Here is a 12,329-nt window from a genome sequence, read left to right on the forward strand (position 1 = left end):
CAAAATGTTTAAAAAAAATATAATATTCATAAGAAATTTAAAATTTTTATTTAAAAAAAAAAAACAAATAGCAATTTAAGACAAATCCACAAGCATTTTAAAATCAATTTCTTTCTTTTTCAAATAAATAAAAATCAAGTGTGCGGTTTTGGATTTTTTAATACCATAATGCAGGTATTCAAACTTGTCTTTGGAATATACAATAATAATAATAATAATAATAATGTGCATAGGTATAAGTTTCTCTCTCATTATTATTATTAGACTTTATTGTAAGGATAGTGATTGAAACCTAACTTAATAATGAGAAAGGAACTTATACATATGCACCATTATTACGTACCGAATTCTCTCATTTTCAACTCAAAATCTATGCAAGCATGCATTTATGCCACACGCCTTCACTTATTTGATTAATTTGAATTTTTCAGCAATTTATTTATTTTATTAGTTCATTTATTTTTATTTTCCTTTTGTTTTCAAATTAAGTTTGGTTGGTTTGGTTGATGTTTAATATTATTTTTTATATTTTAATTTGAATTGTAAATTAGTAGTTACCACTTGTGAAAACATTAATCAATTAGAATAATTCACATTAACTACGAGTTAGTAAATGAAAATCAAAACAATTTCACTTAAACTGGAAAATGTAAAATGAAAAACCAAATTCACCCACTCACCTTAAAGTCTATTAGAGAGAGAGTCATCTCTCGAAGAGAATTTATTATTATTATTATATTACAAAAATCCAGTATTTGCTTGTAATGACCTATTCTTAATTGTATAGATATTGTCCATTTTAGATCCAAATTAGCTCTTATAACTTTAAAACATGTATATTTGATTAAAAAGAGTCTATACTTATATGATCTTATAAATTTTTCTCTCATATCCGATATAAGATATCATAATTATCTCCAATGCAAACATAACTTCATTGTTTAGCAACAATTTTTGAAAGCAATTATGAAAAATAATTTATAAAAACTATTATTTAATATTTATAAAAATGTTACTATTTTTATTTATAAAAAAAGAAAATATATTTAAACACATACTAAATTAGTGTTAAAATCAACTCTTCAATCCATTCTCAACCAATTTCAAATAAAATAATTAAATTGGGCCTAAATTAGGCCCTCTAAGTGATTCTAATTAACTTTTCTCTTCTTTTATTTTATTTATATTTTGTTTTTTGAAAAAAAATTAGAGGAAATTAACTTACTTTAGTTTATTTTGGACAAAAGGAAAATTAGAGATTAGGATTTTTGAGTTGATCATATGGGACCAAAGAAATGAAATAAAAGGACAAAGAAATCCCAATTTTTTTTTAATTTTTTTATAATGGAAAGTAAATAAATAAATATATCTAATGGCCATTTTCGTAATTATTTTAAAAAATAATACTGAAAATAGTTTTTGAAAATAATTTTTTAAAATAGTTTTTTGAATTTTATAGAACAAAAATCTGTTTAGAAATTTAAAATTTTTTTAACATGTTTTTAATATTTTTAAAAATAATTTTTATATATAGTGTTTTATTTTTAATCATTCGATATGTTTGTATAATTGATTCTTAAAATAATAATAAAAAATAAGTGGAAATAATATAAAATAATTAAAAAAGAATTGAAATTTAAAAAAGGTTTTTGGTTGCTAAATACTTTTTGTGTGGTTTTTAGTATGAAGAACAACGGTTATAAAAAACAGGCTCCAAATTTTCTTTTTTGGTTTATTATGGAAAGTAAATAAATAAAAATGTTTAAAATTTTATATATTTTAAAATGATATAGTTTTGTATAAAAGAAGAAATAAAAAATAAGTTTCTAAAAATATATAATTCTTTTAAAAATTTAAACTCGTTTTGCTTATGATTTTTCGTATTTATTTTTTCTATTCCTTAAAAATCACCACTATTTTTCTCCAAAATTTTTAAATATAGATAATAATTTGATATAATTATTGGAATATTTAAAGGGTCTAGGTTGTGTAGTTGACGCCCACATTCACTCTCATTTGGAAAAGGGTTGTTAAATTCACTTTTCATTTTCTTTCTCCGACATCAATTCCCGCGATCACCATTAATTTTTTTTTTTTTTTACCAAATTGAGTCAAAATTCACTGGTCTCCAGCTGCCTCTTCTTCTTATACCAAGCTCCACCACTACTTCCACTTTCTAGGCTCTGCGTTCTCTCTGCCCCCCGCTCTTTCTTTCTCTGGATCTCCTCTGCAACAATCTCCAGAGAAAATGTCGAATTTCTGTCGCCAGATCAAGCTATCTTCGTCTCTGATAAGGCGCCTCAAGCACAGATCATCCAATTCGATGCTCTCCGGTCGAAGATCTTTCACTACAACCGAAGGCCATCGCCCAAGCCTTGTTCACAAGCGGAGTCTTGATATTCTTCACGATCCTTGGTTCAACAAGGTAATACTACTATCAATGCACTTCAATTTTGTCCCTTTTTGCTTGATTTGCTCTTTGGTTGTCGTTGAGAAGTCGTGTGATCGTTATCAATTGGATTCGTGGTTTGCTCACTGTTTCTGATGATTCTGGATTGTTGATTATAATTTGGAAACTTGGATGCTGAGAGATTGGTTGTTTGTGATTGCTTTGAAGGCTTTGCTAATGGTTGCTACTTGGCGGTACACTAATTTGGGAGTGGTATTATTTATTGATTTGGTTTGAAGTCGCTCTGTTTTTTATTTGAAAATTTTGGTGTTGGTGGGAGCATGTTGGTCAGCTCCCAGAGGTTTGGGTTCCCATCGAGAGTTCGAAGGGCTTGGCATGGAAGGCTCCTCGATTACCCAAAAAAAAATAATAATAAAAAAAAAAATAAAAATTATTGAGGATGGTTATATCTTATGTGGTGAAAAGTGTTGCCGTTTTGTGTCTTCTTTAGGATGCTTTGGTCTGGTTGGAGAGGAACTCTAGAATGGTTAAGGGTAACTGCAAACACAAGGGACAAAAGTGATAAAATTAGCCTCTTTTTTATTTTTTGTCTTTTGTTTTTGCCTTTTTATATGCATTAGTGCTTATTGTGCATTATGGGATTGGGGCAGAGCTTGTAATATGCAGTCAGTCAATTCCACATGTACCCAACTGGCATCGTCCAATTGGATATGGTCGGAGAAATTTAATTTTTTTTTTTGATAAGTAAGCACAAAATTCAATAAAAAGACGCAAAATAGCCACAAAGTATACAGGGGGTATACAAGGCTACTAAGGCCTTACAAGCAAAAAACCAAAAAAACCCACCACCCCTTATTTGGAGGCTAACCACTTCAGAAAGCCTATGAGGGAAGGTGGCTCCTCTCCAATATACAATTTAACCCAACCCCATATATTACAAACAAAAGAATATTTAAGTCTCTGAATTGCTAATGCCCTCCCTAAAAGATAGTCTATTCCTTTCACAAACCGTCCAAAAAATAAACAACGGAATGGAATTCCAAAGTTTTTTTCTTTTTTTCCCCACAAAGGATCCCCTCCAACTAAATAAAACCTCCTTTACAGTTTCTGAAAACACCCACTGAACCCCAAACAAACCCAAAACTAAATCCCACAGCACTCTGGCCATTGTACAATGTATGAGAATATGATTTACATTTTCCTCTTCACAACCACACAAAAAACAACGATTGGGAAGCTGCCACCCTCTCTTCTAGAGTCTATCAAGAGTCATAATCTTCCCCTAAGCGGCTTTCCACGTGAAGAACACAATTTTAGTTGGAACTCTCTCCACCCATATGTTATTTTTTGGAAAAACGGCCGTCAAAGGGCTTTCCAACAGGTTGTATGCTTTCTTTACTCTAAACTGCCCGTTCTTCCTTCCTTCCAAAAAACCGAATCTTCCTCCAAAGTTATCTTATGACCCCTCAAAACATGAAGCAAGTTGCCTACCATATCCAATTCCCAATCGTTAAAATCCCTAATAAACTTCAAATTCCATCCTCCTTCGCCAAAATTCTGGTCCCACATTTCTTCTATTGTCGCATTCCTATGAGTTGCCAAAGTGAAGAGATGCGGGAATCTTTGAGACAGCACTGTACCCCCACACCAAAGATCAGTCCAAAACCTGATTTTAGTGCCTTTTCCCACTTTAAATGCCATTTTTTCCCAGCACCATCCAACTTCCTTCAAAATCTCCTTCCAAACCCCCACTCCAAACGCACCAAAAGCCTTTTTTGTCCTCCAACCGAAATCCTCTTGCCTATACTTCGCCACGAGCACTTGCTTTCAAAGATCCTCCTTAGCACAATCAAATCTCCAAATCCATTTGCCAAGCAAGGTTTTGTTCAAGAGGGTTAGCTTCCTTATGCCAAGCCCCCCTTTCTCCTTATCCACACAAACCGCCTCCCAATTGACAAGGCGAGTTTTCCTTTCTAGATTTCCCCCTCCCTACAAAAAATCTTTTTGCAGTTTTTCTAACCTCCTTGTCACAGACTTGGGCATGTGGAAAAGGGACATTTGATATACTGACATGCTAGCCATCGTGCTCTTAACAAGAGTGATTCTCCCACCTTTTGAAATATATTGGCGTTTCCAAAGGGCAAGTCTCCTCCTCACTATCTCTTCCACCCCATCCCACACGGAAGCGACCTTATTTGGCGCCCCCAGTGGCAGCCCCAAGTAGACTGCAGGCAGCTGCCTCACTCTACACCCTAGCTCCACTGCCATTTCGTCCACCTCTTCCACCTCCCCAATTGGGATGATTTCACTTTTAGCCAAATTAATTCTTAATCCTGAAGCAGCTTCAAACCAAAAAAGAATCTAACTCAAATGCGTTAAATGCTCCTTCTTTGCCTCACAAAAAACGATTGTGTCATCGGCAAAGAGCAAGTGTGAAATGTGGACAGTTTGCCCTCTACCACGCCGAATGTTACACCCCGAAATAAAACCCCCTTCCACAGCCCTTCTGATTAAAACGCTCAACACTTCCATTCCCATGACAAAAAGATAGGGGGAAAGAGGGTCCCCTTGGCGCAACCCCTTCGAACTTGAGAAGAAACCAGCTGGAACTCTGTTTACCAAAATTGAGAACTTGGCTATGGAAATGCAACACCACATCCAACTCAACCACTTTGGACCAAACCCCATTTTTTGCATAACCTTCATTAGGAGCCAATTAATGCTATCATACGCCTTCTCGATATCCAACTTACAGATTAAACCTTTCTCACCCCTTTTTTGCCATGCATCAATCACCTCATTTGCAATTAGAGAGACATCTAAAATCTGTCTTCTCATGACAAACACATTCTGATTGGAGGAAACCACTCTTCCTATCACTTTTTTGAGTCTATTGGCCAGCACCTTAGCCAACAGCTTATATAGCCCCCCCAAAAGGCTGATGGGTCTAAAGTCCCCTAGATCCTCGACCCCTCCTCTCTTAGGTAACAACACCAAAAAAGTATTATTGAGGCTTTTGAGGAAAGCATTCTGCTCATAGAACTCCTTAAACATATCCAATATCTCATCCTTCACAAAGTCCCAGCAATTTTGCCAGAGAGCCAAGGTGAAACCATTTGGTCCTGGGGCTTTATCCTCGTTCATATCCATCAGAGCAACTTGGACTTCAGCCTCAGAGAAAGGGAGCTCCAGCAGACCCGCTTCTTGAAGGCTGATTTGGTTTAACTGTAGCCTTCCAATGTTCGCCTTCCAATCCGAGCTTTCTGAGAGCAGCTGCTGATAGGCATTTGCTACCCTTTCCCTCACTTCTTGATTCCCTGACAGCCTCACCCCATTTATCTTGATTCTGTCCATGTAGTTGGCTCTTCTATGGGCGGATGCCATACGGTGGAAATAGCCCGTGTTTCTATCCCCTTCCTTTAACCATAACTCCCTTGAAGTTGTCTCCAATGAGTTTCTTCTAGGTCCACCCACTTAGCATACCCCTCCTTGGCTTCCTTTTTACAAGCTAATTCCTCCTTTGTCAAACTTCTCTCACATTCCATCCGATCCCAATACTCCACTTGTTGGAGAGCTGCAACCTTATTGCATTCCAGACTCCCGAACACCTCCTTATTCCAGATTTTTAAGTTTTGTTTCAGCTCTTTCAGTTTTGCTGTCAATCTAAAGCTGACCCTGCCTCTAATTTTGAGGGATGGTTCTTTTTAGAATGGGGATCAAATTGGTATGAGGAGTACCTTTAGTGTTTATTTGGGTGGATTCAAAGGGTGGAGTTTCTTGCTCTTCTTCAAGGCCCTAGTGAGACAATGGAGTGTGGGTGGGTGAAATTTAAAATTGAAGGGGGCTCTTCTGCTATTATTCACTAGGTATCCTATAGTTTCATGAGTTCTTGTAGGATTGTTTGTTTCATGAGAGATAATTTGAGCACCTAATTCTAGCATGCAAGTTGAGTTCAATTTTCACTTTTTGAGGAGTTTAAAGGAAATTTTCACTCTCCATCATGTTGGGTTTGAGTGTAGTCTGTCTAGAATTTAGATCTTTGCACATTCTTTTCCTTTTTCATTTTTTTTAAAAGAAAAATATTCTTTTTTTTTTCACCTTCAAAATATTTGCATCGCAACGGTATAATGTCAAGAAAATAAAGAATCCTAGACATTAGGAATTTAATTAGCAAAGATATTGGGATCCTTGTAGTACAAAAATACCTAAGCTAGTAAACTATTTTTTAGGTAAAAACACAATATTATACATAAAGAGAAAAGGGTACCCAAAGGACATCCTATAGCATACATGGAGTATACAATAGGCGCCTAAAGGTAAAAACAAAAGAGAAGAGAGGTTACAAAAAAACCTCACCCCCATCTAGAACCCGACCAATAAAAAAAGTTGATTAAAGGTAAAGACCCTTCTCTTATAAACAACTTAGTCCAAGGCTAAAAACTACAAACAAAAGAAATTTTCAGCTTTTGAATCGAAAGCTCCTCATTATTGAAAGCAATTCTATTTATCTAGTAAACTATTTTTCACACTTCTCCTCAATCCATATATCTATAAGACCCCCAACCCAATGTGCACAAAGTAGAAGATATGCTTCTTCCAAGTGCTTTTAGTATGTAAGACCCTTAAGTCCTATTTTCTTGGGAACCTTGTGTCATGGATTAGGATGAATAAGGATGAATATATAGGGGGTTCCTCTAACCATGATAGATTTTATTCATTGGTTGGGAACTTCGTGAGGGACTTTTGTTTTTTGAGCCTCCTTTCTTTTTTGCTTTACCTCTTGGCGTACTTTGTATACAACTTGTGTACTTTGTTGCACGTTTTGTTTGCTGCTTATAATATATTTTTGCTTGCCTATCAAAAAAGTGCTTTAGTAAACACATCAACCCCTTGATCCTCAAACTTAACATATGAAGTGCTCACCTTCTTGCTCATACAAATTCTCTAATAAAGGGATATTCCACATTGATCGAGGATTCCATACTATTTGACAACCATGCTACGACTGCAAAATCATGTTTCTGCCATTCAGTAAATCTCTTAGATTCTTGTGGAGAAGGATCTTCTAACAAGTGAGTCAACTTTCCTTTCACTCCAGCATACACCTGTTCAACACTAGCCTACAAGAGATAATCAGGGGGTAATTCAATTCTAGGGAAGTAACTTGAACACCAATGCAGTTTATGGAATTTCTAGATTTGTTTTCACCAATTATAGCCATAATCACCAACTAGATAATGAGGAACAATGTATACTGAACTTTAACACTGATGCCAAGGGAAAAAGCGGTCATTTTAACACTTGACACAGATTTCAGGACATTGAGTAATCCAAACACATGGGAGAGTATCAGAACACTGAGTTCATGTCTACACAACAGCACAAACCATACTTGGCATTGATTTTGGCACATAGAGCAATCCAAATGCATGAAAAAGCACCAGAACATGGAATTCATGGCTCACTGCAATACACATTGAAATTAATGCACCCCTCACAAAAACCAGTCAATCCAAATGGATCACATCAAAACAGAACTATCACAGCCTCAGAAACTGCAGTCACCACTGGAAACAAAACCATCACAGTCTCAAAAAAACTGCAGCCACCGCCAAAAAAGTCCCTGATCACTTCTAAGAGAAGAGCTTTGATACCATGTTGAAACAGAAGAATTCCTCTTTATTAATGTTAAAAATACTTGCATTGCTATGGTATATTTAGCGAAAATATGGAAATCCTAGAAATCCTAGAAGCAGTGGGAATCCTAGATATTGGGAGAGATCTTAGGATTCCCCCTAGTACAAAAAGAACTAAGCTACTAAACTGTTCTTAACACTTTTCCTTCTTCTATTTTCGGAAAGGACTCCTAGTACTTTCTTCCCCTTGCTTCTCTTTCACCTCTTTAATAGACAATCATTTCCTACAAAATAGGAATGATAACTAATACATTGGCGTTTTTTGAATTTCCTAATAATGCTTTACTTTTATAAGTTAGGGAGAGTTTCTTTTCATCTTCATATATATGACATGTAGGGAACGGCATTCTCCATGACCGAACGAGATCGTCTTGATCTTCGTGGACTTCTCCCGCCAACAGTTATGTCCCCTGAAATGCAAATTGAACGCTTCAGTGAGTTCTCTGTCTTTCTCCCCCTCTCAAACACACATATGCTAACTCAGTACATATGGTTTGGCAGCATTCAGTTTTTTCTTCACATGAAGAGGCAATAGGTACTTGTTGATTGCCTTTGAAATTATTTTTCTGCTCAGAGAATGCCTTTGAAATTATTGTCATTGAGCTCCAAATTTGCTTAATGTGCGTATATCCCAGAGCTTTTCAATTCAGCCTGTATCATTTTAGACTTAAGATTCAAACTTTTCGACACAAACAAAATCCAGTTGTAAGTTTTGTTGCCTCCTCCAAATACAGATACAACTTGATGAGCTTTTCAGACATTCCGGTAATGATTAGTCAGAGATGCTATGCAGAAACCTATTAACTGTTAACTGAATGAATCTAGGTCTAGGGTTTATGAGCAGTATATGGAGTCTATCGATTATTTCCATTTCGTCTAACATTTTCTGCTCAGTAAGGAATGGGGATATCATAGTACTATATCATTATTAAGGAGACCTAGATATTGAAGGCGATAAAAGACCAAGTATTTGCACTCTAGTGAATAAATTGGATTGATTGTTTATACTTTTTTCTAGTTATAGTTTATGCATATATGGCTCAGCTACCTAAAAGTGCTGAAAGGGATTTTAAAGCCTCTAACGTTCAGAAAGTCTGTCTTGCTTGTAACTCACTGTGACTCCTCTTTAAAAGGAATTCTAGGAGAAGCCTATGTCAGCCAAGTTCTGGTGGTTCCTTCTAAGGCTTCAGATTTTCTGCCTGTGTTTAAGCGGATAAACTGACTCATTTTGGTCTAACAGCTCAATCATCTTAAAGTAGATCATGGTGAGTTAGGGTTTCCCCCTTGTAGGCTTTATGAAGGGGAATGAAGAATTAAGGTTTATGGCAGGAACAATGATCGATTGATTTTTCATCGTTTATCGCATCAAAACAAAATTTATAACCTAATTCAATTATGCTAAAGTAACTCTTGCCCGATCAAAAAGAGTTTTTAGCAAAAGTTATGGTAGTATAGCAGTCTTAGGTGTCGTCCACTGGGATGGATTATTTCCGGTAATTAAGGCTTGAATGGGGGGAAAAGAAATGATTATGATCAAGTGAAATTGGATTGACAATTCATGATAAAAATTCAAAATAACAATGATTCAAATTGAGAGGAACAATAAAATGTAAAATAAAAGGAAATTAATAAGGAAAAGAAACTCTCGGAGTTAGGATTTTCTAGAAAACAATCTATATGGTGAATAGATGTTGATATCTATTTTTCATCAAGTTAGATTGAAAATCTAAATTTTCATTTAAACCGATTTTTGATTTAGCTTTAGGTCTAGATTTAATTTCTCTTCAAAATGGATTATCTAATCCAAAAAATCAATTTAAACCATATATTCAATTCATCTTAAATCATCTTCCAATGATTCACACATTGCAACTATTCAATCTCAATAAATCTAACTTTAAGAATTTAATGAATCTACCTAGTTTGCATTGTAGTAGTCATCTAAGACAATTTGAAGAGAAAAATACCCAAAATTCAATTAATCAATCAATTGGATCAAATTACCTTTGCAATTAAAGCTCATTTCTCTAATTCACCATAGATCTTACCTCTAGATCCTCCTTCCTCCGAGAAAAACGAGATTTAGCCACTTATGCTTGGAGATTTGGTCTCACAAGGCATGTTTGACTAGTGAGAAAATGAAAGAAAATAGAGAATTCTATTTAGAGAGAATCTAGAAAATTCTCCAATCAAAAGTATCTAAAAGCTCTTTAATGAGATATTCAAGTTCCTATTTATATGCCAAGGTCAAGTGGACACTTGGCATCATCTAAAAGGTCGTTCGGAACCTTCTCCGTTCAACAATATGGAGTTTAACAACAAAATAATCATTTCGCATGAGCTCAGCCATTTCGCACGAAGAGAATCAATTTCTCATGGTCGTGCGAAATCAATACCAGAGCAACAACAACAACAACAACAACTTTTTGGACCATTTCGCATGATTGTGCGAAATTTTCGCATATTCATGCGAAATCAGGTTAGGCATCCTCCTTATACTGCAACCGATTTTTCTCCTCTAGTCCATTTCGCACAATCATGCGAAATTGGAATATTTTGTTTTTGAGCTCCCTTTGATCATTTCTTCCATTTTCTTCTTTTGACTCCACCTTAACTACCTTCAAATTAGCTCCAAATCCCGATCCAATTACATTGCTTCTTTCTCATCATCCACATTATTTTCTCTCTTCAATTCGATTCATCTCTTTCATCACCAATTTATTAAAATCATACCTTGAAATGATTCCAAAACTTCATAAAACTTGTTCGTAACTCTTGCAAGGGCAACAACATGTTAATCGAGAATTTTAGACATAATTACTAGTCAAAAGATGTGAAACTCATGAAAATTACCATCTAAAATATGTTCTTTTTGATTAGTAATCAAATAGTATCCCCATTTAGTTTCTTACATAGAAATGGTGTGATACTCCTTGTGTGCAGGTGATGTTTTCCTTTTAAAACAGTGTTTTAATGTTCCATTAATATCATTGTTATGATTTTTGATTTACAGTGGTTGACCTGAAGAGACTTGAAGTGAATGCAAGAGATGGACCCTCTGATCCATATGCTTTGGCTAAGTGGCGGATACTTAACCGGTTACATGACAGAAATGAGACAATGTACTATAAGGTGAGATAATAATGCTATTCCTTTGCCCTATGCTGATGGTTATAAGTTATAACTTATAATTGATTGTAAATCAGTTTTAGCATTTTTTCCTCAAGCAAAGATAGTCTGCAAAATGAAATATTTGATAGTACTTTGCACAATAGTTGATGACTACCACTAATCAACAAGTAGATCATGTGATAATTATGATTCAGTAATGTGGCAGGCTGCTGCCCATTTATTGATAGAAAAATGAAGAAGGATGCCCTTAAAAATTCACTGAAATTTCTGCAGATCTCAGTTCTTAACCTTCCCAACCTTTACAGACTTTATCATGTCTCTCTGTCTCTTTGTGTGTATGGTTGACTACATATGGAACTCATGCCAATTCAGTCATCTCCATCCCCAATTTAGTGTTGTGAAGCCCTTGTGATGTTCTTATTTATCTGAGGGGTTTGTATTAGCTCCCTAGTTGTACTTTCCCCAGATGTAAGAAAAGATGGAAAATCCATATTTTCAGAACAATCTCTTGACTCAAAATATATTTCTTTTAATAGGGTGTGTTTCTTGGTAAAAAAGAAAAAGATAGAGAAATTACCTCTCCTATACTACTTAAAAAGACATTTGCTTTGTAAAATATCTATACATGGAGATACTAACAGACAAAAGGATCAGATTTGTCCTGACAGAATCAATATAAACAACATTAAAAACCCTTTTCAGTTTAATTAATCTTCTTTGGAGTTGATTTCTCTATGGTTGGAAACTATGCTGGTGAAGTACCAGTTTGAATTTTGAGCTTCCATTTTGGTAGAAAGACATAAAAACGGCAGGTAAAAACAAAGGAGAGGAATAAAACGGAAGGAGGAGAAAGAACAAGCTATAGCTTCTGCAGATGTGTACAGTTGCTTGTCCATGTTTTTTTGTTGCTGAACCACATCTGTGAAGATGGAGAAGAAGAACAGAAATAACAATAATAAATGAATAAATAGTAATAAGAAGAAGAAACAAAGGGAGAAGGAGCAACATAACTGCTCAGTCACCTCCACTTGCTTTTGTTGCCATCGTCACTGCTACCATCTTTTGTTACTCATTTTCTGTTAATGTAACTA

At 35.1% G+C, this 12,329-nt stretch overlaps 1 protein-coding gene across 1 annotated transcript in view; it reads left to right on the top strand.

Moving 5' to 3' along the window:
- The first annotated feature begins 2,110 nt into the window (after positions 1-2,110).
- LOC117932479 (NAD-dependent malic enzyme 62 kDa isoform, mitochondrial) overlaps positions 2,111-12,329 on the top strand; it is a 76,869-nt gene continuing 66,650 nt past the window's right edge. The window contains exons 1-3 of the mRNA XM_034853744.1: positions 2,111-2,425; positions 8,444-8,540; positions 11,120-11,238. Coding sequence (XP_034709635.1) covers positions 2,249-2,425; positions 8,444-8,540; positions 11,120-11,238 — 393 coding nt within the window. The 5' untranslated portion in view covers positions 2,111-2,248. The remainder of the gene's footprint in view (positions 2,426-8,443; positions 8,541-11,119; positions 11,239-12,329) is intronic.

Source organism: Vitis riparia, chromosome 15 (assembly GCF_004353265.1).
Source record: "Vitis riparia cultivar Riparia Gloire de Montpellier isolate 1030 chromosome 15, EGFV_Vit.rip_1.0, whole genome shotgun sequence".
Lineage (NCBI taxonomy): Eukaryota > Viridiplantae > Streptophyta > Magnoliopsida > Vitales > Vitaceae > Vitis > Vitis riparia.